Source organism: Meriones unguiculatus, chromosome 16 (genome assembly GCF_030254825.1).
Source record: "Meriones unguiculatus strain TT.TT164.6M chromosome 16, Bangor_MerUng_6.1, whole genome shotgun sequence".
In the NCBI taxonomy this organism is placed as follows: Eukaryota; Metazoa; Chordata; class Mammalia; order Rodentia; family Muridae; genus Meriones; species Meriones unguiculatus.
This window is the reverse complement of record NC_083363.1, coordinates 22,995,731-23,021,048: the sequence shown is the minus strand read 5'-3', so window position 1 is coordinate 23,021,048 and position 25,318 is coordinate 22,995,731. Positions and strand designations below refer to the sequence as shown.

General features: G+C 48.8%; 1 protein-coding gene across 2 annotated transcripts in view; it reads right to left on the bottom strand.

The window, feature by feature from the left end:
* Tet1 (tet methylcytosine dioxygenase 1) overlaps positions 1 to 24,825 on the bottom strand; it is a 79,405-nt gene extending 54,580 nt beyond the window's left edge. Inside the window, exons 1-3 of one of the 2 annotated variants that reach the window (XM_060369443.1) lie at positions 24,595 to 24,825; positions 15,953 to 17,931; positions 1,276 to 1,329 (exon numbers count right to left, since the gene is read on the bottom strand). In XM_060369443.1, coding sequence (XP_060225426.1) covers positions 1,276 to 1,329; positions 15,953 to 17,812 — 1,914 coding nt within the window. In that variant the 5' untranslated portion in view covers positions 17,813 to 17,931; positions 24,595 to 24,825. Of the gene's footprint in view, positions 1 to 1,275; positions 1,330 to 1,551; positions 1,685 to 15,952; positions 17,932 to 24,594 lie in introns of those variants that run through there. The other variant, XM_060369444.1, reaches the window with a different exon arrangement.
* Positions 24,826 to 25,318: the final 493 nt, after the last annotated feature.

Below are 25,318 nucleotides of genomic sequence, written 5' to 3'. Positions count from 1 at the left end.
TGGGGAGAGAAAAGGCTGCCAGTGGATCAATCACATGAAACACACACACATACACACACACACACACACACACACACACACACTAGTTTAAAGTACCCTACATGCAACCCTTACTTGATTTGTCCAGGCCTCATGAATAATGCATGCCAGATAGTTACCCTCACCTCACAAAGCCTAGCACTTTGCTGACTCCGGGGTTGATTTCTAGTAAGCACTCCTTGTTTGATGAGTAATGTTCATGCCCTTTCTGTGTGCACGCAGGAAACAGAGCCTCAAGGTGGCCAGTGAAACCAGCAAGCAAGGCAATGCCCAGCGCTCAGCGCCAACATTTCCAAGTCACACAACCGGGAGGCAAATAAGATCAGAATCTGCCACAATCCAACACACCGGAGGGCTAAAACTGCTCGCAAACACAAAGCTATCTATCATCACATTTAAATCCTTTTCTACAGGAAACATTCTACAGGTCCGGCTCAGTGTTCCCGCTACACGTAAAACGCTTGCTAACGTTTACAGTACTGCAGCGAGTGCTTGAAATCTTAAACCTGTAAGCAACTGGCTCGGCTAAGGCTAGCCTCAAACTTCTAGTGAGGCCATAGGCTTTTAAATTAACTCTTTCATACCACAACAGAAGGCTGCAAACAGATTCCGAGCTAACAACCAAACCGGCTTACTGCTGGACTCTCAGTATGCAGTCTATACAGAGTAAGGAAAACATGCTGAATCCTTAAAATCGATGGCTGCCAAAATTAAAGATAACACAGGGAGCATTTCATACGGAGCAATTAGAGTTTAGCTATAAGGTCTCAGTGCACTTGAAGTTGAACTAAAACCTCTAAGGTCATTCCCCCTCCCCCGCTTTGGGGGAAAAAAAAGTCAGATTTTACGATAGTATTTTCTAGGTGTTAAAAAAAAAGTTTAATCACAATGAGTCATAGCTGTCAACTTCCCTGGCACGGAGCTTAGGTCCACAGGGTGCACACTCAGATGCAGGTGGCAGCAAGGGAGCTGGGGATGAGAAGGGATTAGCCAACACTTTGCATATAAACTTTTCTGGCTGTGCAACCCTCATAAGAAGCTGAAAATAAAGGATGCAATGTGGACATAAGGGGAGGAAGGAGGCAGAGAGAGACGCTGTCTGATGGAGTGAAAATCCATGGAACTACTGACAACCTGGGAGAATCCACATCCACTGGACTGCAAATTCACCCTCAGGTGACAGAAAAATACCGTATGAAATGGAAAAAAAATGTCATTTAATCAACAGCTGATTACCTTTAAAACTTTGGGCTTCTTTTCCCTCTGGGGCCTCTTGTTTTCTTTTGTAACCTAAAATTTAAAAAAAAGTAAAATTGAAATATGAGTCTCCATTCATATATATATATATATATATATATATCAGCTCCCACCCTCCACCCCCCAAATTTTTTTGCTACTTCTCTGTAAAAATTACTTATATCATTTAATACCATCAACATGTTAGTCAGATCCTGAAGAGCTTATATAAAATGTATACTTTAAAAGTCACTGGAAAGAAAAACAACCAACAACCTTGCATAAATAAAGATGGAGGGAAATGCCCTTTTCCCCCTAAAAGTCTGTCTTAATTAGCCTCTGCATTCTTCACGGCGAAGCCCACGAGGTAGCCATCTTGCCTGCTTCTGCAGAGGAAGCCTCCACAGAGAGCAGCTCTGCAAACTGCTTTTGGTATCATTATCATGGTGTTTAAAGGCAGCCCTGGCCTGCCAGCACTGTAGACGTGCTGGGCATGCCTTTTGCAAAAACAGCCCCACAAAGAGTGCAGCCAATGGCAAGGCAGAGCTTAGAGACTCCAAAGTGATCTTCGCAGCCTAGCACTAGCCCAGACAAAGGATCTCCTGTGAGGCTGGGCTCTCACCACAGGACACAGGCAGCCACAAGCTGCGACATGGAGTTCTCTGCAGAGGATCTGGTCGCCGCCACTGAAATCACAGGAGGCTTCTGCAAAAGACAATGTTCGCAAATCCCCCAGGTCGCCACCGCCGGATCGATGGCGGAGTCTCCCTGAGCAGGAACCTCCGGGTGGCACCAGGGCAGGTCGGCGCAGGGAGGGGCGCGCTGCTCGGTATCACCGGGCAGGAGATAGCCCTGAGCCAAAGGGGGCATCGGGGCTCACAGCAACCCTGGAAGGTATTGTGCATTTTGACTTTATAAGGCAAGGCTAAATATTGGCGATATTGAAGGCAGGGAGGTTAAGTGAGGACAGCGCAGGCTCAGCTGTTGGGCTGCGTGTCTCATTCCTGGGAACCACACCTCGGTGCAGCCGGCGCTTGGCCTAGAAACGGCGATTTGATTTCTGTCAATAAATGTCCAACGACAAAGTGGGACTGAAAAATAACAATCGGCCGCTCCGAAGAGAAAAAGGACAGGATGTGGACAGGAGAGGGGGTGGAGTTCTGAAAATACACTTGCCGCTCTCTAGGTGACTACAGAGATGGAAGGCTGTGCGTAAGCCAGGATGACCTTCAGCGCCCACAGAAGTCCGCGCCCCACCAGAAGGCGGACTCCAGTCTGAACCTGTGGGGAGAAAGGGCATTTCTGGCTCCTCTCCTCCCAAGTTCACCAGCCGCAGCCAAGCCTCTCTTCTCAAGCCACCAACTGGGTTTCCAGGTGGAGCCTGCCTGCACAGGGCTTTAGTGGTCAACCAGCCACTTCCCCGAGAGCTGAGCCTGAGGCGGGGGCGGGTGGGGGGGGGTGAACCTCCACCACCGCGCGTGTGCGCGCGCGCACACGCACACACACACACACACACACACACACACCTGGACTACACCCATGCTCGGTGTGTGGTAGGCATTGGGAGCTGGCAGTGACACCTGCCAGCAGACACCAGGAAAGGCAGGACCGAGCGCAGTCTCCTGTTCGCGCCCTTGCGTTTCTTCCAACAGCCGCAAAGGCTCTGGTGGCAGAGGACCAGAATAGCTGTGGCAAGCTGGGCTGGTCCCAAGGTCACTGCCAAAAAGCTGTACAGGGGCTGGTCCCAGTCCCATCACAGCCACCTTGACAGCTGCACAGATCTCGGGAAGCAAGCCCAAGCTCCTGCCTCCCGGGGCCAAAGTTTCTGCAGTACATTTGCACGGATTGGCAGGACGGCTTGCCTGGCTGTGAGGCCAAAAATGGGTTTTCCACTTGCAGTTGGATTCAGAACAGATTCCCACAACCAGAAACTCTGAAGAGGGCTAGGGCCGGAAGGCCTGTGTTTCATCACCCTCCCTTCTGAGGTTTTCAGGCTGCCACGAAAGCGCGCTTTTCCTTGTTCAGCATGTATCGTCTTCCCATTTATTTAGTTATCTATTTATCAGTACTGTGGCCTGAACCTAGGGACTCATGCATGCTAAGCAAGTGCTCTCCTAATGAGCCACATACTCCCCTGTTCCCAGATTTCCCTCTTTACAACATCCTCTGAACTGCCCTGCCATGCACAAATTTTTAAACTAATTCACAGATTGGGGGTGGGGGGTGGGGCGGCACACTGTTGAAGCTAGACATGGTGACAGCAAAGTTGGCTAACTCTACCACACGCTGGAGGCTAAGGCAGGAATGAGACCCTTCAGATACTTACACAACAAACAAAAACATGTCCATGTTTGCAACTGCAGCACCCAAGGGATACTGAGGCAGGAGCACTGCAGTGAGTTCAAAGTCAGCCTGGGACACATAGTTTCAGGCCAGGCACAGCTGTACAGCAAGATTTTATCTCAAAAGAGGGGGAGGGGAGAGAAAAGAGGAAAAAAACTGCACACCCAATCTATCCCAGTACCCACATGATGTTCATCTTTTTGTTAAAACATTTATATCAAAATCAAGGGATTCTGACCTAAACATAAGACCAATGCAGACAGAGCAAACAAACATGAAAAACCTGTCTGTGGAACTGGATGGAGCAGGGCACACCTTTAATCAACCCCAGCACTTGCTAGGCAGAGGCAGGCAGATCTTTGTGAGTTCAAGACCAGCCTGGTCTACATGGTGAGTTCCAGGACAGCCAGAACTACGGAGTGAGACCCTGTCTGGGGGATTGGGCCGGGGGAGAGGGGGCCTGTGGGGAATCAAAGCAACCAAGAAGCAGAGGAAAATGCATGGCCATATATGGTCAGGTTGGAGATGGGTGGGTAACACTCACTCATCGTTTAGCTGGTGCTGGGGTTCAACCTTGCAGGACATCCCAATCCCATCTTCCTTCCTGTTACGAAGCATTTACTTTCGTGCATGCCATTGTGTTAGTACACTCTCCGCAGCATGTGGAGTTCAAAGTGAGAGGCTTTGTTTACCCTCTGAGCCCTCTCAAGGGGCCTGCGTTTTTTCACGGAAGTGCCAAAGCATGCTGCCAGCTGCCATGTCACTGTACAATCCCGTTAGCCAGTCACTCAGGGCAGCCTCCCTTATTTGAGTGCCATGCGTTCTCCTTGAATTCGAGAACGTGACTTGTAGAGAGCAGTGTCCCTCACACTGATGGCTTGGTATCTAGCAACGTCACCAAGACACAATGATATGGACATATGTTTCAAACCAGTGTATCACCTACAATCCCAAAACAAATCATGCTCAGAGAGCAGGTGTGCTAAGCGTGAGACGATTGTGAACACATGAAACATGGCACTTGGTGACTTAGGAAACGGGGAAGCAGTGCTGTTCTCCACAACTTGTTACTAGGTAAAGGCAGGGCTCGTCTCGGCCGGGTAAGGCAGTTAACGAAAGTGCCCAGAACTTAGATAGCCGTGAGTTTTAGCAGGGTACGTGTGAAACTTGGGGAAGGTGTTCAAGAGGCCAGATGTGCCAATGGTTCAGTGCTCAAGAGTGCGTGATGCACCTGTAGGATGTGGCTTCGCTTCCCAGCACCCGTGCCAGGTGCCTTACAACCTCTAGCCCCAGCTCTCACACAACATGCATGAAATAACTCATCCAGGGGGCAGAGGCAGACGGAACTCCCGTCTACAGAGCAAGTTCCTGGACAGACAGGACTACACAGAGAAACCCTGTCTCAAAACACAACAACAATAAAAAAAAAATTGCAATGTTTTTGCTGGGGCACCTTTAACCCCATGACCTGAGAGGCAGGTGGACCTGACTCTATGTAAGTTCCAGGTCTAACACGGCGGCACAGTGTGACCTTGTCTCAACACGCCCGTCTTCCCCAAAAAGGACAGTTGTCGACAGAGGGGGAACCAACAAACAAAGAAACAAAAAACCAGAAATAAGCCCACAATGGTTGACTCAGACCTGTATTGTCAACATTCAGGGGGCTAGAGGATTGCAAATTTGAGGCCATCTTTTGCTATATAGTGAATCCAGGGACTAACCTAGGTTAAATAAAACCTTGTGTCTGAAGAACCCACCCAATATACATACAATGTTGAGCCTATATTTAGTAGTTAAAATGTCCAGCCTACATTTATAGCAGAGCACTCCCAACTCCTACCCCAGCTCTAGAAATGCTATATGGTAGGGTTTCAAAGGTTAAAGTTTACTGTTATTCAAATACTTATTACGGATAGTAAGATATAAACCTGAGTTTGGTTCCCTGCATCTACTGCCAGTTACTAAGCCCCAAGGGATCTGACTCCCACCCACTTTATGTCCTCCAGACACCCAAACACATGGTGTACACTCACACAGACACACACCTAAATTTTCAGAAATAATACATTGAAATAAAATAATAAAAAGCACTCAGGAACCTGAGGTTATTGGCTAACCTGGGCTGCATAGCTAAACTCTCAATAAAGTCCTCTGACAGCCTCACTATGGTGGCACTTGCCTTTAATCCTAGAGTTCCAGAACAGCTGAGGGTGCTCAGAGAAACCCTGTTTGAAAAAAAAGAAGAAGAAAAAGGCCTTTGGTGGGGTGCAGTGGCACACACCTGTAATCCCAGCACTCAGGGGGGCAAAAGCAAGCAGGTTTCTGTGGGTTCGAGGCCATCCTGGCCTATAAAGCAGGTAGATCCAGGACAGCCAAGGCTACACAGAGAAACCTTGCCTTGAAAAGGAAAACAAAACAAAACAAAACAAAACTAAGAAAGAAAAAAAAAGCCCTTTGACATTCTTACTCCTGGACCCAAAACGGTAATTCTTTAGGATTGTGCAACAAAAAGCCTTCAGAAATAGCTTGTAGGTGTCAGGAGCGAAGAAGGGCTTGCCTCAAGGACAATGTAAGCCTGGGCTGTTTTGCCACAAACCATCTCAAAAGAGAACTGGTAGAGAGTTGTAGTGTGGCTCAATGCATGCATCAGGGCCTGGGGTAGGCAAGGACATCCAACGATGCCAGCAAGATCTGAAGAGGGCTGAGGCTCAACCTCACAGTTCTTTAACACCGCAGGCTTAGTGTAAATTTTGAAAATTGCGAGAAACATTTTAGTAAAACAAAACTACTTGAACATTATCTTATTTTCTGTATGGGTTTTGCTTGCACATCGATCTATGTGTGCACTTCAGGTGTGCCTGCTGCATGTAGAGATCACTAATGGGGCATCAGGTTCCCTTGGAACTGAATTAGGGATGGCTGTGGTCTGCCTTGACGTTGCTTGGCATCCTGGTCCACTGCGGGAGCAGCAAGAACAGAGTCATGGCTCCAGTCCTGTTACACTGTTAACATGGACAATTCCCCTTTCTTCTTGAGACCTGAGGCTAGCCTCCTCACCTCATTGTGCTGGGGACAATGCTGCCTTACACAGGATCAGTATGTCCTCGGAAAGACCCACACCCCACTAATGCCATTATTAAATCGAGCATCCCTGACTTGTAGCTGGGGTAAGTATGCCATTGGAGAATTATGGTTGTCCATAATTCATAAAACTAAGTGCAAGTGAACAACATAATGAGCAATTAGAATTCAATTTATCCTGTGTCCATGCTGGGCAATAGTGGTGCACACCATTAATCCCAGCACTCAGGAGGCAGAGGCAGGCGGATCTCTGTGAGTTTGAGGCCAACCTGGTCTACAAAAGCGAGTCCAGGGCAGCTAGGACTACACAGAGAAACAATGTCTCGAAAAAAAGGGGGGGGGTGCTGCTTGATCTTGCTGGCCAACCAGTCTGAGGAATAGGAGGAAAACATTCTTGCTGACCTCTGTCCTCTAAACATGCATGCACACACAAATTCAGTGAAGTAGAACTATTTTTATATCTAGAGAGGAATTTATGATTCCAGCACATCTCCTTCCGGGACTGCCCCTCAGCCAGGCTGCTGCCAGGTCCTGCTCCTCCAGCCCTCCTACTCTCTTATCAGCCCACCTTAGAGAGATGGTGGATAAAACAAGACCTCCCAACCCACATCCTAACTCCACATCAGCTACAGCCTCGGGCGAGCCATCTGGCCTCTTGGCGCCCCAGGAGTATCCTTTCAATAGCTGGAGGCAGAGGACTGCTGTAAGACGAAATGTGTGTCAAACGTTCAATGCAGCGTTGGAGGCCCAATAAAGACTCAGTGTACAAATCATCAACCAGAGTCCGGCTTGGTGGCCCACGCCTTTAATCCCAGCACCCGGGAAGGCAGAGGCGGGTAGATCTCTGTGGCTTCAGGACCAACCTGGTCTACAAAGTGAGTCCAGGACAGCCAAAGCTACACACACACACACAAAAAAACTTGTCTTAAAAAAACCAAAACACAAAACAAAACGACAACAACAAAATCAACCTGTTTCAAGACACCAATGTTGCCTGGCATTTGACAGAACATCCATGTAACCCTAAGACTCCGGAGGCTGAGGTGAGAAGATTAAGAATTAAATGCCAGTCTGGCCAGGTGAGCCAGGGACACTTAGTGAGACCCTTTTTCAAAATGAGCAGAATAATGCCAAAAATTAAAATTGAAAAAAGCAAACACAAACTGATATCAATGTTCACTATTATATATACACATCCAGACAGTTCCATACTATGCTCACCATATTTAACCAACATCCATATACTGGGCATGATGGGTAAAGGAATGAAGGAGAAGAGAATCCTAGCCCCACAAACTTCTCACTGAAGGGAATACATGGGACCAAGTTCACTTAGAAGAGTTCATAGAACATTTTCACTTCATAATTCCGCATGAAAAAGATTTGGCAAAAACAACCATAGAGGTGGGTGGAGGAGTGGAATAGATAGAATAAGAGTTCATCAAATTTTTAAAAACACCCAGGCTGGATGGCACATACCTTTAATACCAGCAACTGGGAGCAGAAGCAGGTGGATCTCTGTGAGATCGAGGCCAGCCTGGTCTACAGAGCGAGTTCCAGGACAGTCAGGGCTACACAGAAAAACTGTCTCAAAAACCAGAAATAAACTAATAAATACCGTTAATGTTTATTATTGTTTTTAAAGACAAGGTGAAACTGTGTGGAACTGAGTAGTTTCTCTACGGTACCAAGGGTGGTCTTGAAGTTGTGAGCTCACTGATCCTGCCACCAATCCTCCTGGGCTCTAGGATTACAGTCATGTCACCGCGCTCGGCATGAAAACATGTCAGAAGAGGAGCAAAAGCTCACCGCACAGGATGGGGAACACAGTGTTGCTGCAATGCCAAAGCCAAGCACTGGGCATGCGTGTAGGCGCTGTCGAGGAAGCTTGAGAACTGGGAGCCTCAAAACTGAAAACACTGCACACAGTAGTGAGGCACCATACAGCGGAAATACACGACCAGATGAGACTGGAGGTGGCTCAGCAGGGAGAAGGCGCTTGCGGCCAAGCTGAATAACCCAGGTTCAGTCCCCCGTCCCCACGATGTGGAGACACACTCGTCCTCTGCCCTCCACACATGGGCTGCGATGCTCGGAACACTCTATGACCTCTCCCTCATTCACACACACACACACACACACACACACACACACACACACACTCCTTAAATGTGTTAATAAGACTGTGCTGTGAAAAAAAATTAAAACTATCTTTCCCGTTCCTGTGAACCCTTCATAAACCTCTTCAGTGACTCAGTGTTGGCTGCTTTCAGTTATCCCCACTGGAAACATGCCAGACACTTTCACCACTTGGGAGGAGTGATCTGAAGAGGTAGCCATCGGCAGGGTGTTTGCCTGACATGTACACATTCCTAGGTTCCAGCTGCAGCACTGCATGTCTGTACACACCTGGAATCCCAATAACAGAGGTGGAGGCAGGAGGATGAGAAGTTCATGGTCATTCTTAGCTACAAGGCAAGTCTGAGGTCAGCCTGGGCTGCGAGACCCTGCCTGCTCTAGTCCACCGAGCCCTCACTGACTGGCTTCCTTCTGTCTCCCTTTCCTTTTCTAGTTTAGAGTTTTGCAACTCAAAATCTCAAGTATCATTAAAAGTTGTATGGCTAGCTAGTAATGAAGACAGTCTTCAGGTGTGGGCTCATTCTGTTCCATCTTTCTTTCTTGATTTGTTTGAGTCAGGGTTTCCTATAGCCCAGGCTAGCTTTCTATAGCCAGGGATGACTTTGAACTCCTGTGACCATCTCCCAGGAGCTGAAATTACAACAGGCTTAAATCCACACTTGGCTTGGTTGTTGGCTCATAAACCAGCACATCTGGCTTGGTTCTTTTACTTGTTTGCTTATTTGTTTGTTTGCTTGTTTACTTATTTAATTTCAACAGGGTTTCTTTGTGTAGCATTGGCTGTCCCTGAACTCAGTCTAGCATTGAACTCACAGGTCTGCCTGCCTCTGCCTCCCAAGTACCGTAGATACCACCATGCCTGGCTAGGTTGTTGGTTCTTAACAAACGCAGAAAAACTGTTCAATAAAGTAAAACATAATTTAAAACCAATATTTGAAGGCGCTGAAAAGATGGCTCAGAGGTTCAGCACTTGCTGCATGCACAGAAAGGACCTGTGTTCTGTTTTCAGCACCCACATGGTGGCTCATGGCTGTCTGTTAACTCCATTTCTGGGGGATCTCAAGGCTTCTAACTTCTGTGGTCACCATGCCTGAATCGTACTTACATGCATACAGGTAAATATTCATATACAAGAAAATGAGCAAATCCTTTTGACAATGTTTTTAAGTTTGATTTCTGACACTTGGTAAACGAATCTTGCAACCTGTAGGTGCAAATTAGCTCTCTAAGAAGACATGCACACACATGGGCAGGGTCCTTTTGCTGCGTGTAACCTGTAATTTATGTGCACTACACGACCCAACATTCCATGGCTTGGGTCAGCGGTAGCCATCCACTGCCCTGCTCTCCTGTCCCCTCCTAGTCTTGACCCCACTTTGCTCTTTAGCAGTAAATTTGACCACAAACTAAGTTTGCATATAGAATATGACATAAAAATAGCCTAGAATGTAAACATCCCTAAAAGCACAGAGTCACCAAAACCCTCTCATTACAAAGGAACAAGAAAATGGCTGTGGCATGGTTATCTCAATGGAAACCACGAAGAGAAGTCTGCTTCACATGGGAACAAACCAGCTCTTTCACTATGCTCAGACAGGAAAAATTCTGCTGCACAGACTGGAAGAACTGGTGAGAACTGGCCCTTGCTGCATCTGAAGGTGGAGTTACTCATGCGTGTGCATTTGCGAGTGTACGTGCACACAGACATGTGGAGGTCAGAGGTCAGGTTAGCATAAGCTGTTCCTCCCAAGCCATCTACCTTGTTTGTTGAAGCAGGGTCTCTCATGAAGCAGGAGCTCATCCATTTGGCTAGATTAACTAGCCAGCGAGCCATAGCTATCCAACTCTCTACCTCTCCAGAGCTGGGATTCTAGGCACAAGCCTCTGTTCAGCTCTTTGCATAAGTCCTGGGGATCCAAACTCATACCAGCATGATTTAGGTAGTGTAGTGGGAGTTTCTGTTTCTTTAAAAATTCAGTTATGTTATGTAAGCAGGTTATTGTTTTAATCCAAAGTGTGGGATATGGGACTGCCTTAGTTTGTCCACAGCTGAGGGGCGTGGTTTTGGCCAGCTGCAGTTAGTAAAACACAAGCCCAGAGAGAGAAGGCTTAAGGGCTTCAAGGAGATGGTTGGACGGGGAGAAGGCTTTGAGGACATGGATGGAGAAAAGAGTTTGCTGGTTACCTGGGCTGCGGGGTATCCTGACCCTGAAACTGGTATTTTCCCAAAGAACCCAATGACCGGAACTAAGTCTAAAGAGGACTACATCTTCTTTCCCTTCTAACCTTTCTCTCCTACCTGGAATTGGGGGGTTGGAGGGAGGTAGAGGCTTTAGGAACTTCAAATAGAGTTTAAAAAACAGCGCCTACAAGATAGAATGGGCAACCGTGCCCGGTCCCTTTCTATCTTGGGCTGGGCTCAAACTTGAGGCAAGCTAAAATTCATCTATCTAGAAACTTCTACATCATATACACTAAATAAACTGGGCAAGTGATACGCCATTCACTCCCAAATCTCATCACAAAAGGTGAAATAAAGTGAGAATCAAACTTCTGAAATTTCTGATGCATGGCCGTACCATACTAAAATCTGATCTGGGCCATCAGGATGACATTTCTGGGCAGGCATGTTGCCTTGTGCCTGTACTTCCCATATTCAACAGACTGGGGCAAGAGCATATGTAACTTTGAGACTGGTTTGGGCTATGTAGCAGATTCCAGAAGAGCCTGAAGCTACAGCGAGGGCTTGTCTAAAAGTAATGATCACTGAGGCTTGATAGCACACGCCTTTAATTCAAGCATATGGAAGGCAGAGGCAGGTGGGTCTGTGAGTTCCACACCAGACAGGGTTCCACAGTGAGACCCTGTCTCAAAACACAAACAACAAAAAAGCAAGCAAGCAAGCAAGCAAACCAAAACCACAGAGATGGTGCTGTAATCAGTATGGCACTTTACCATATAACCCAGAATGCCGCTGCTTGACCATGCACAACATTTTAACATTTTGGGAAGTATCCTATTTGCTTCTTATTGCTGTGATAAAATGCTGACCAAAGCCAGCTTAGGGGAGGAGAGGGTTTATTTGGCTCGCCCTGTCCAATCACAGCCCGTTATAAAAGGAAGCCAGAGCAGGAGCTGAAGAAGGCCCTGGAGGAACCCCGTTACTATGGCCTGTTACCCAGGCTCCTGGCCCCATACCTTTCTGTTTTTATTCTTGTTGTTGTTTTTGTTTTGTTTTTCTGGACAGGTTTCTCTGTGGAACCCTGTCTGCCCTAGCACTGCCTCTGCCTCAGGAGTGCTGGCATTAAAACTGTGCTCGCCACACCTGGAGAGGTCTTGAGGCAAGAGAAATGCCAAGCTATGCAGCAAATGATATATTGTCTGAGAAAACAATGCAAAAGGGGCATGGCCTACCCCAGCACTTGGGGAATGGAGGCAGGAGGATCGGAAATCCCAGGCCAGTCTTAGCTACATAGTAAGTTTGAGGCCAGCTGGATTTACATTAACCTTTGTCACAAAACACCAAGCAGTAACTTCTTGAAATTTATTACATTTATTTATGGGTAGGCTGGCTTGAAAATCTTGGTTCAAACGTGGAGGTCAGAGAACCTTGGCTCTACCAACTGGGTCCCAGGGATAACGCTCAAATCATCAGACTTGGAGGCAACCTGCTGAGCTGTGTCCTTGGCTCCCATATCAACTTTCTAAGATTGCAATAATATTTTATCATCAAGGTAATGGTTCCTAGCTGCAGTTCCCCACTAAAACAAATTAACTCCCTTTCGATAAACAGGTGACTTGGGATCTGGAGCAGTAAAGACTGCATACAATACCAACAGAATATCACATCAGAAAATACAAAGGCTGGAGGATTCTACAGGTTCATGAAGGCTGAGCAACCCATGAAGAGCGAGCCGGTTAGCAGTGTCGCGCGGTGCTCTCTGCTTCCTTCCTGCCCTGGCTTCTCCTACTGATGGACTTTAAGCCAAACAGTCCTCCCCGAAAAGATGTCACTCTTGGCTAGTAAGGGGGACAGCCTGGGATATGAGACCCTTTCTCAAAGGAGAGCAGAGTCAGAGGGGAGCATACGTGCAAATGGAAGGCAACTCAGCCACCCTCTTGAATATCTTCTACTAGTTGCTAACAAACTGAAGCCTCAGCCGGATGGTGGTAGCCTTTAAGGCTAGCACTTAGCGAGGCAGAGGCAGAAGATCGCTGCTGTGAGTTCAAGGCCAAGCCTGCTCTACAAAGGGAGTTCAGGAAAGCCAAGAAACCTGTCTCAAAGGGGAAAACAACAACAACAACAACAAAAAACCCTATAAAATCGTTGCTATTTCATTGTCTTTTTATAATAATAATAATAAAAAAGTTTGGGTTGTTTTGTTTTGTTTTGTTTTGGTTGTTGGTGATAGTGGTCTTGTTCTATGAGACAGGGCTTCCCTGTGTAGCCCTTGCTGTCCTGAAACTCATGTAGACCAGGTTTGCCTTGAACTCAGAGATCCGCCTGCCTCTGCCTCCCACATGCTGGGACTAAAAGGCGTGAGCCACCACACCCAGCCTGTTCATATTTTGTACCACAAACATCTGTGTAAATATGCAGGATTCGCTAAGAAGAGGTTATTTAACATTCCAACCCCGCAGCTAGCGGCTTTTTGTGAATAAATCTGGGGTCTATAGCACGTTAAGGCAAAAAAGAAAACAAAACAAAAAACCACAGCTTGATAGCAGATTGAACACTGAAATTCAGCAACAAATAAGGGCTTCAAATAGAGCTGTGGCCCAAAGAATGAGAAGCAGGCACACAGACCTCGTAATGCAATAGAACGTAGATGAAGCAGACAGCAGAGACAGCTAGCTGGCTTTATATTTCCGATCATCACATGGATAGCAAACTGTTGAGCCAACAGGGAAGGGGTTTGAGAAAGACAACAATTGTGCATGGTCCCTGCTTATTAACCAGCACTTTTGATGAAGTGAATTTGTATATGGAACTTTTGATTTCTTTAACTCAGTTATGTTGTGTAAATATGTTTTTTTGTTGTTGTTGTTTTTTGTTGTTGTTGCTATAATCCCAAGCCTGGGGTTTTAGTTTGTCCACGGCTGAAAATTGCCTCGTGCAGGGCTGTGGTCTTTGCCAGCTGGAGTTAGTTGAAGTCTGAGGACTTTGAGGGCTATAAATGACAGCCCAGAGGAAGAAGAGGCTGAAAATTGCCTCGTGCAGGGCTGTGGTCTTTGCCAGCTGGAGTTAGTTGAAGTCTGAGGACTTTGAGGGCTATAAATGACAGCCCAGAGGAAGAAGAGGCAGCAGTGACAGGTGGAAGACTGCTCACCGCTTTCATTTGCTGGTTACCTGGACTTCTGGACCTCCTGACTGAGACTGGTATTGCCCCAGAAAGAATCCTACGACTCTCCCCAGCCGGAAGAAGTAAACAGGTCTATGTCTCCTTTCCCTTCCAACTTTTTCTCCTACCTGGGGTTGGGGGGTTGGAAGGGAAGTATAGGCTTTAAGGAACCCCCAAATAAGTAGCATTTGAAAAACTAGCAGCTATAAGTTTGCAACGGCAAGGGCTGGAAGCATACAAGGGAGATGGCCCAGCGAGGGATATTTCTATTGTGTTAGAGATGTATTCGTGAACTATTTGTAACTGAAGAATGTGTGCGTGTGTGTGTGTGTGTGTGTGAGAGAGAGAGAGAGAGAGAGAGAGAGAGAGAACTAGTTTGAATAAGTACTGCTGGCTGTTTGAGGGAGATCCCAGCACTCAGGAGACAGACAGATCTCTGTTGATTGTAGGACCGCCTGGTCTAAACAGTGTGAATCTGTCTCCAAAATTTTTTTTAAAAACTGATCTTCCCTGACCCCCCCTTCCCATTTTTGTTATTTTCAAAAATGATCATGCTATAAACATAGGTTAGCCTCAAACACAAAGCAATCCTCCTGCCTAAGCATCTGAGTGCTAGAGTTAAAGCATGTACCAGGGTCATTAAGTATCCATCCGGGGAGAAACCCTTTAAATGCCCATCAACACAAGATTGTCTGAATGATCTAACGCTTTATCAAAATCTCAAAGAGGAAGGCAGCGTTTGTGGACTGGCAATTTAAGTCTAGAAGTTAAAAGGCTAATGTGGTTAAAAGTTCACAACCTTGGGGACAGGAGAGATGGTTCAGTGGTTAAAAGCACAGGCTGCTCTTCCAGAGGTCCAGGGTTCAATTCCCAGCACCCACAAGGCAGCTCACAGCTGTCTGTAACTTCTGTTCCAGGGGATCTGACAGCCTCATTCAGACATACATGTATGCAATGTACATAAAAATAAGTTTTAAAAAAGTTCACGGGGCTGGAGAGGTGGCTCAGAGGTTAAGAGCGCTGGCTGTTCTTCCAAAGGTCCTGACTTCAATTCCCAGCAAACACATGGTGGCTCACAACCATCTATGATGAGATCTGGTGCCCTCTACTGGCCTGCAGGGATACATGCAAGCAGAATACTGTATAAATAATAAATAAGTCTTTTTTAAAAAAGTTCATAATCTTTTCGGAAGTAGAGGGCTCACTGTGGCGGCCTCAAATTCACAGTAACTCTTAATCATGCACGGGCTCACGCCTGACATGCGCATTGTGGAGGCAGTGGAGAAGTTTCAAGAGTTGATTTTTTTCCTTCCACCATGCAGGTCCCAGGGCTCAAGCTCGGGTTATCAGACCTGGAGACATAGCGCACACCTTTTCGCACTAACCTTTACTTCAGTGGAAAAAAAAAAATCACTTTTATTTGTGTGTTTGCATGAGCCCCTGTGCTCCACATGCATGAGGGTGTGCTCAGAACTTCACCGTCTCAGGAGTCGCTGGCAGACCTGTGCCACTCAACGCAGTAGAGGGCAGGGTAGTCCTTGGCTAGCTAGGTCTAACCTAAACTACAGATCTCAGCAGGTGAAGATAAAAGCTGAGGAAGGGAGTAAGGGTAGAGAGCATGCTTAGCATGCTGGAGGACCCCCAGATTCAACCCCCCCATGACTCCACCACACGACATCATCCTCAAGTTCTGATAGCAAGATCTGCGTTTTACAAGCGTTGTGGGGTCGGGGCTGGCGGCTGACCCTGCGCCGAGACCCGGAGACACTCACCTGGACCTGTGAGGCGGCCTCTGGCTTCTTCTTGAGCACCTCGCACTTCCTCTTCTTGCAGATCTGGTGGCTGTTCTTTCTGTTCTTGCAGTAGGTACACTCGCCGCAGTTGGCTTTCTGCTGGCAGGGCCCACAGACCCCACACGGCTTGCGTTTCCTCTTCTCCACCGCTGGCGGCGTAGATTTACACGGGCGAGGCGAGGGACCGGCCCCTGAAACTGGCACAGACATCCCGGGGGTTTTGATATCAGCTGAGCCGGTCACGCTGACCGCAGAAATCGCTCCTTCCAATTTGCTGGGAGCAGACGGAGGGCACTGGGTAAGGTCCAGTGGAACCAGCTGGAGTCCGTTCTCGGGGGCGATTGTAAACTCTTGCGTGCTAGCTGGAAGCGGGCCTGCACACAACTGTTTCTCATCCTGAATACTGTTTGCAGCTATTACCAGAGGTATTGAACTTGACTCGGAGATGGGTGGGGGTTGGGATGTGTGTCCTGAGCCCAAAGTTAAAATCGGTATAGCACCTTGGACCTCGAGCCCACAGGAGGCGGAGCTATGGGGCTCAGGCCCGGGAGGAGCACCGCTGTAGGTAGACATTGTGTTTGCAGGAAGGAAGATAGGCAGGTACGGGGACGCACCCACACCCACACCCACAGTTCCTTGCTGGTTTAGCATAGGAATAGCACCAAGAGTCTCTGGTGAATCTGAGCCCTTGCCCAGGGCCTCACAGTGAACTAAGTTAGCACCAGGAAATCCCCACTGATGTGGGTGAATACTGAAAGTTGGTCCTAGGACAGAAGTGGCATCCAGAACCTGATCTGGGTGGCATCCCACTTGATCTAGGGTCGTTTTGAGGGCTTCTTCTTGGGGTTTAGTGTCAAGGACATCTGACTGTGAGCCTGCCAAGAGGAATTTTATCAGCGCTGTGGGATATATAGAGCCATCAAGAGACATGCAGGTATTAAGGTCCAGTTCAGGAACAATCTTAAAACTGGAGGGGGGGAAGCTGTTATGTTCCCGTCCCATAGGATTCAGAGAAGGATCAGATAGCTGCAGACACTCTACTTGGGACCCCAAGTCTTCTAACTGACTGCTAGTGTTCTGAGAGGTGACTTCGGGAGCTGACGTGTGGGGCAAAGGAGCACACTCCTGAGGGGCAATGCACACACCATCGGATGTTGGATAAGAGAGTGGTCCATTACAGCATGTCCCTTCCGGTGGCCCGCATGGGGCCCCTGCTGCAGGGTTCCCGTATGTGGAGGGACAGCTTTGGGCATCTTCTACCCTTGGAGGCGAAGGCTGGGTTATCTCTTGGCTCTCACCTTCAGCTAAACACGTGTTCTGTTCACCAATTAGCTTCTCTGTGTCTGCTGACGTGAGGGCATCTTGGCTGGGGACCGGATTGTTTTCTGAGTGCTTCACCCCGGTGTCTTCCTGGGTATCACGACTACACTGCTGCTTCCCAAAACTCTTTGAAGGTGGCGCTTTCTTAGGTTTGGGTGTGGCTGCCGAGCGCTGGGAGAGTCTCCAGCTAAGAGAGGTCCTCCGGAGAGCCATTGTGAACCCGTTGCAAGTTAAGGACTCTGGATTCTGAAAAAGGACTTGGGTTGGATCCTGATTCATTCTGGCAGCCCCAGCTCTTGTCAGAAGACTTGGGGTCGGCCTGGGGCTTTTGTCCTCTGTTTGTTTCTTAGCATCTCTTCCTTGAATTAGTTTCTTCAGTTTTCCAGGGTTCACCGCCTTCCCTGATGCCCCATGTTTGGCAGCCTGCTTTGCTGTCTTCTTCTTTGTCGGGATGCTTTTCTTTTTGTGCAGCTTTGTCTTGACTGATTTGGAAGGCTTTGCATGGCAGGACCGAGACATGGCTGCAGAGTAGGAAAAGATGCAAGGGTGCAGGACACAGAGTCATTGGTCCTTTGCAAAGTCTTCTTTCTGAGGAGAATCTGGTGATGTTGCCACGCTTGCTCACCTGAGGATTTGGTCTAAAATAACAACAACAAAAAATTATTAGTTCTTTGTACTCAATTAGAAAGATATTTGCTAATAAATTAATAACTAGGAAAATGAGAATGTTTACTGCCAAAGGAAAAAATATGCAGATAGTTGGTTTGTTTTTTGTTTTTTTTAATTTGGCAGAATGACTCAGATTTATATTTCTGGGCGGCAATGTGAGATTCTCAAAAACAAACAAACAAACAAAAAAAAACTGGTCACAGTGGCTCTGGCTGGCAAGTCCAGATTTTGAGGTAGATGGTCAGGAGCTACACAGTGAATTTGAGGTCAGTCTGGGCTACATGTCTTTAAAAAGAGGGAAGGGGAAGCACTAGAGTGATGGCACGAAATTAAGAGCACTAGCACTGGCTACTCTTCCAGAGGACATGGGCTCATTTCTCAGCACCTACATGGCAGCCCACAACCGTGACTTCCTTCTTCTGGCCTCTTTGGGCCCCAGGTATGTACTTGGTGCACAGACATGTACAGAGGCCAACACCCCTACACATAAAAATAAAAACAAAACATTTTAGCAGGGCAGTAGTGACACCTGCCTTTAATCCCAGCACTCAGGAGAGAGACAGGTGGATCTCTGAGTGCAGGCCAACACCCCTACACATAAAAATAAAAACAAAACATTTTAGCAGGGCAGTAGTGACACCTGCCTTTAATCCCAGCACTCAGGAGAGAGACAGGTGGATCTCTGAGTGCAAGGCCAGCCTGATTTACAGATCGAGTTCCAGGACAGCCAGGGATGCACAGACAAACCCTGTCTCAAAAAAAAAAAAACAAGAAACAACAGAAAAAAAAAGAAAGAAAGAAAGAAGAAAACAGACCACACACAGGGAGTCTTGCAGGCAACCTGAGCTTCCACAGCACTCACGTAGAGGGCGCTGTAACTCCAGCTCCAGAGCTATGCCACTTCCATCCTGAGAACACCCGCGCTCGGACACCAACATCCTCAGATACTCAAAAAGCCACAAATTATTTTAACAACTGTTTTCATTATGAAATGATGTTCCGATCGCTACAAATTTAACAGTGTCAGCATATGCTTTTTATCTTCCATCAGGATGGCAGGACTAAAACACATGGAAGCATATAATCTAGGTACTGGGAAAAAAAATTAAAATTCATGTATGTGAGCCAGTAACCTGGATAAACCAGAGAGTGTCCTGGGATTTGCTTTTGAAGGTTTAAAGATTAATCTGTCAATTCTACTTTTTAAGATAATTTATTTTTATTTTATTTGCATTCCTGTTTTGCCTTTATGTACGTCTGTATGAGGAACTGGAGTTATAGACAGTTGTAAAGCTGCCATGTGGATGCTACGAATTGAACCCCTGGAAGAGCTCTTAACCCCTGAGCCATCTCTCCAGCCGTCAATTCTCTCTTTCTTTGGTTTTTCAAGACAGGGTTTCTCAGTGCAGCCCTGGCTGTCTTGGAACTCACTCTGTAGACTAGGCTGGCCCGGGATTAAAGGCCTGTGCCACCACAGCCCGTTTCAATTCTCTATTTTAATTGAAGTGCTTTAGAAACTCAGAGTGTAGGTAAGTGCTCATGATTTAGCACCCAAAAACAGAGATTAAAAAACAAAACAAAAACCAGAAGATAGTCTTTTCATAATTGGACAGATTTTGTTGTTGTTTTTTAATGAGGTCTTGAAAGAGATCAGTGATCCCTGAAATCCCAACTATAGAGGAAGAAGCCAGGGACTAAACAGCAGGCAGTGAGATAATGAGAAGAAAACATGGGCCCCTTGAACCTTGTCACCATGCAGTTATGGATGCAGTGTAACCTTTTGTCATAGGTGACTCTAAGACATGGATTCTTTCAGAAAACTGTGGGCGAAGAAAAAAAAGGATAATGTAGCTCATATTAAACAGGTCCATAATATGGATTATCAAAGATGCCCTAGAAATTAATTTTTAATCTTTAATTTTATAAACAAATGTGGTGTCACAGTCTTTAATCCCAGCACTTTCGAGACAAAGGCAGGACCTGAGGCCATTCCAGTACAGCTGGGACTACACGGCCATCTTGAAACAAGCAAACAAACAAACAAACGTTATTAAAAGCCCTGCAGGAGAGGGTGGCACACACCTTTAAACCCAATGCTCCAGAGGCACAGACAAGAAGAATCATAACTTCCAAGCAAGCTTGGACTACAAAGTGAGTTCCAGGACAACCAGGACTGTCTCAAAACAAACAAAACAGGACAACAAGCCAGATGTGGTAGAGGTCTGTAATCAAGCACCAAGGAAGTGGAGGCAAAAGGCTCAAACTCAAGGTCATCCTACACAGCATTGGATGCAGACCAGACTCAAGAGCAAGCGACCCTTTCCCAGGCAATACAAACCAATAAACGAAAGTGCCACGGTGGGTGGTATATGCCAACAATCCCATTACTTTTAAGGTGGAAGCTGGAGGGTCAAGTTCAAAGTTGTCTTTAGCTACTTGTGTGTTTAGGGATGGAAACTTTCCTGAGCTAGTCTTTTCTTTTTTTCTTTTTTCTTTTTTGCAACTGAGTTTCATTCAAGCTAGGCAGTACAGGCCTGTCATCCCGAATACTGGGGATGCTGAGGCAGGAGAATAGAAAATTCACAACCCACAGTGAGTTCCAAGCCAGCCTGTCCAACTGAGACCCCTTGTCTCACAATGAACGGAAACAGGGCTGGAGCTACAGTTCAGCGGTAGCTTTCCTATCATGCCTGAAGCTCCACATCACCAAAAACAAACAAGCAACAAAATAGTAATAATCTCCAGTATTTCCGAATGTCTCATTCTAACCTAGAATGTATCTGAATGTATCCAGGTATCTCAAAGCAATAGCATTGTCTAAGAAAATACACCTGGTGATCCCCTTAATAAACATACACAGCAGGGCCCGGGGGGGTGGGTTGGGGGGGCATGTGAAATTGACACCATTCTATGAGTTTCTAAAAATTGTCCTGGGAGGAAGAAAAAATAAAACTCTCAGTTGGGAGTTGGCATACACCTTTAACCCCAGCAGAGGCCAGTGGATCTAAATCCGAGACCAGCCTGGTCTAAGGATTGAGTTCTAGAACAGCCAGAGCTATACAGAGAAACCCTTGGGGGGGGGGACATCTCTGAGGTGTGAAACATGTTGGGGGGTGGAGATCGGCCACTGAGTCATTCACAGCAGCACTCCCCACACAAGGCAAGGTCCTGCTAAGTGGCAAAAGGGGCCTTTTCTTCCTGAAGCCTCACTCAGGTGCGGCTTAATTTTATTATCTTCCCTAAATAGTGAACAGATAGGACTGAAACGTTGCCTCAATGTGACGTGGATATTATGAATTTGTCCCTAAGAGCTCTTAAAATTTTGCTTTGCAATTTTGAGAATAATCAGGGCAGCAAGGATGGCTCAGCAGAATAAAGTCTCTGGAAGGCAAGGCTGAGACCTTCATTTGATTCCCGGAACACGCAACGACTCTGACAGGCTGTCCTCTGACCTCCACAAGCGCCAGCATACACAGGGCGCGCGCACACGCGCACGCGCGCGCACACACACACACACACACACACACACACGGTGCACACACAATCCGTACAGGCGCACACGGTGCCACATGCAGTAAGTAAATGTAACAGAAATTTTAAAAATATAACTATTCAAATGAAAAAAAGATTACTCATTTATTTTGCCTAAAAAAAAAAAAAAAAATTCAAAGGCCAACTTCTTAAGCAACACCAGCCGCCTGTAAACGACAATACTGATAGCACCATCTCAGAACCAGCCGCCTTCCTCAGCACCGCTGTAACCACTGAGCCCACAGGTCAATTTGAAACTATACTGCAACCCTTCCTTCTACCCGCAATGGTAAAAAAAAAAAAAAAAAAGGGTCATTTCCATGCCCAGAGCTACTCAAAAACTGACTTCAGTCCCTCTACTCAGTCCCAGAGAATTTAAAGTCTTTTTCTCTTACAAAAAAAAAAAAAGTTTTGTCTTTTTGTTGTTGTTGCCACAAGGCTTGGTTTCCCCGACAACTAAGTTCCCCATAGAAAGGACGGGGGGCTGCAGGCTGTTCCTAGACAGTTCACTGCCGCAGGAAACGTGAAAGCATGGGCGCTGGAGAGGCAGTTCAGGAAAGCCAGCAGTTACCCGCAGCCCCCTTCCATATGCAAAGCACCCTGACTCCCCACAGGGAGGCGGGGGCAAAGAGCCGAGGGAGGAAAGGGGGAAAGTGGTCCTTCCGAAAGCAAGGTGGTGGGAGGAAGAACAGCAAAAAGCTAAGGAACGATATTCGCTGTATTTTAAAAGGCGGGAAGATAGAAGTCCCAATGACTGCGCGAAGCCAAGAATTCACAGGACTGTGAGAACGTGAGAAGTTAGAGACGAGAGAATGGAGGTAGGGTAGGGCGGAGGAAGACAGGGACAATCAAATGACCTACAGGTAAAAAAAAAAAAAAAAGGCAAGGGCGGGGAAGAAATGAAGGAGACAGGAAGGATGTGTCCAGATGGTGGGGGAGGGGAAGGAGACACTAGATAAGGGAGAAGAAGGAAGAAAGACAAAGGGTGAGAGCGAGTCTCCAAACCTCTCACCCACCCCTCCCGGGAGCGCAGGGCCCTGGGAGCAATCGTTAACTCATTAAAATGAACCCGCGGCTGTGAGACCAGCCTAAGACACTGCGTCCTGTCCCTCCTGACGTGTTTAAGCTGAATCATAATTCTTGTTCAACAAACAAACAAACTAATTAAAACCTCTTAGTTGGGGAAATGAGGACATGGGCCTAACAGGGGACAGGCAGCCAAGGTTTACAAAATCTGCGCTCACAGCCGGGAATTCACGAGGCTGAGCCTGGCAGGAGTACTACCGGGAGGTCCGGGGCGGGGGAGGGGGGTCACCAGGGAAAGCCTCTCTCAACAAAACCGAGATACCAGGTGCATGCCCGTAACCCCAGTACTCCGGAAGCTAAAGCTGGGGGACTCACGAGTTCGAGGCCAGCTCCTGCCAGGAAGGTTCCAGTCAGCCTGGTGTACCTTACCGCACGTAAATTCTTTAAGATTGACATCAAAGCCCGGGAAACCACCAAAAAATGTATGAGCTGAGACTTTGATTATTAAATGATACTGCCCGACTGATACACAAGCATCGAGCTTTCTGATGCCGCCTCGCTGTGGTTCTAAGTACCTAGTTTCCTACAGCTCTCTCTAGTAGAGCATCCTTTCCAAATCGTTTTGGCCTAGAGACACCGGTGACTTTGGGGGGGGGGGGCGGGAGGAGACCCGCTGCTCTAGAGCGCCCCCTCCTCCAATCCATCCGGGCGAGCGCGCAGCTCCCCCACCAAAACCAACCCAGTGCTAATCATTTCCTCGCCCCCAGGACTGGAAACACGTCTTCGCTAACCAGTCATTGGAGGAGGTAAAAATGCAGCTTATTTAAAGCCGGAGGTCGAGCCCGGGGGGCTGAATGGTTGGTTCACTTGGAAAGATAATTGGTGTTGGGGGTGGGTTCCTGGGAATCCCTATCCTGGTTCCAAGCGTCATCTGTCTTCTTGGAGACTCCCTAGTTTTCACGGGGTCGGAAACGGGCCCGGTTCAGTTCGCAGTGGAGGGTGACCGGGGCGGGGCCGTGCTTCCCTGACTCGGTCCTGTGTGTCACAGGGGGGAACTCCGGAGGAGAGGGAGTGGGACTGGGAGCAGGGGAAGCGGCTCTTCGTCTTTAGAGACTCGGTCTTACGGTGCAGTCAGTCTTGGACGGCCAGGGACGCCCGGTGTGGACCAGACTGGCCTGAAGCCCGCGGAGACCCACTTGCCTTTGCCTCCCCGGCGGCGGGGACAGGCGCTCGCCGCGGCGGAGAGCGGGAGCCTCGCCTCCCTGGCCCGCGGAGGAGGCGGCGGCGCTCACGTGCGGCGCGGCCGGCGCCGGGCACTCTCCCCGCCGCGCACACGCTCCCCCGGGCCCCTCTCCGGGACCTCGCGCCGGCAGCGCTCCAAGAACTTCCACCGAGGTGTTTGGCGACACACCCTCCCTCCCCTGCTCTGGCTCCTCGAGCCTCCCGGTTCCCGGCCGAACTTCCCCAACCTCCCGGTTGGCTGCGCTCCCGAAGCGGCGGCCCTGCAGCCTCCCCCACCCCCGTCCCCGCGGTCTCCAGGCGCGGAGCGCGGGGAGGGGACGCTCGGGCTCCCGACAGCTCGCGCTCGCCGCTCGGAGCCGGCGGAGAACACCCGTCCCAGGACCTCCCGGAGGCCACGCTTGCGCGTCCCGGACGGGATTTCCAGCTGATCCCGAGGCTGGGGAGGGGAGGGGGTCCCTGCGCGAGCCTGCAGGAGCCCCGGCTGGGCTTCTGGGGGGCCGTGAGAGGACACCCCGCCGGGAGCATTGTTAGGCACCCGCCACAAAACGCCCGCAGCGGCCCGGAGTAGGGGGTCGTGGCGCGGAGCATCGCTGGAGACGGAGATCCGCCCCCCGCCCCGGACCTCCGTCCCGCCTCAGAGTCTCCGCACCCTCTCCCCGCACCCCTGCTCTCTGCGGCCGCCCCTGGGTCCCGGGGCAGCGTGGGTCGCCCCTGCTCCAAGCATGCACCAGCCCCTGGGCAAACTTTCCGTTTGGTCTTCATCCGCACAACTTTGGAGCCTGGGGCTCCGGCGTGAGCCGAGGAGTGCGCGCGGGCCCGGGATGGACACTTACCGCCCGGCATGGTCAGGGCCCAAGCACCCGGGGCGGGCAACTACTCCGCAGATGTCCCCAGGGAAGAGGCAGGTAGAGGTGCATGACGAGGGAGCGGGACGGTGTCCAGGCGCGAGTACCGACCCCGAAGCGGAGGCGCCGGTGGCAGCGTGCACCAAGTGGTGTAGGAGAGGAGTGCGCGGCTACTCCCGGCCAGGTCAGCCCCCTGAGCAGCGGTGTCTCCCCAGGACAGACCTCACGGAGTGTAGCAGGGGATCAGCCTTGGCTGGACCCTGCACCGCCGAGCGAGAGGCAAAACGCGAGCTGGATTCTCCCAAACCGGAGCCGGACTCCTCTCGACCCTTCCTCCTCCCGTCTACCTCCCCTTTCCCAAATTCCCCTCCGCACTCCCTCCCCTTTGGCCTAGGTCAGTGGAGAGTGTTGAAAAGTGCTGGCCATTCCTTCACCTACCTCCTGATGGGGCTCCAGAGTAAAAGGGGGTCTCTAAAATGAAGCGAGGAGGGTCCTCCAGGTGAGGCAAAATCCTGGAGCCCTACCTGGGCCTGAGCTGTGTCAAAGCAGCCTCAACAGCAAGGAGAAGCCAGAGGAGAAACCACGACGAGCCGTCCACACCGCTACTGTTACTCAATCGACCCTGGATTCACTAGTGAGCCTAACCACATCACAGGAAATGAAGGTACAGTAAGAGGGAATCGGCCGTGAGGAGCTGCTTTGGCCTGCCTGC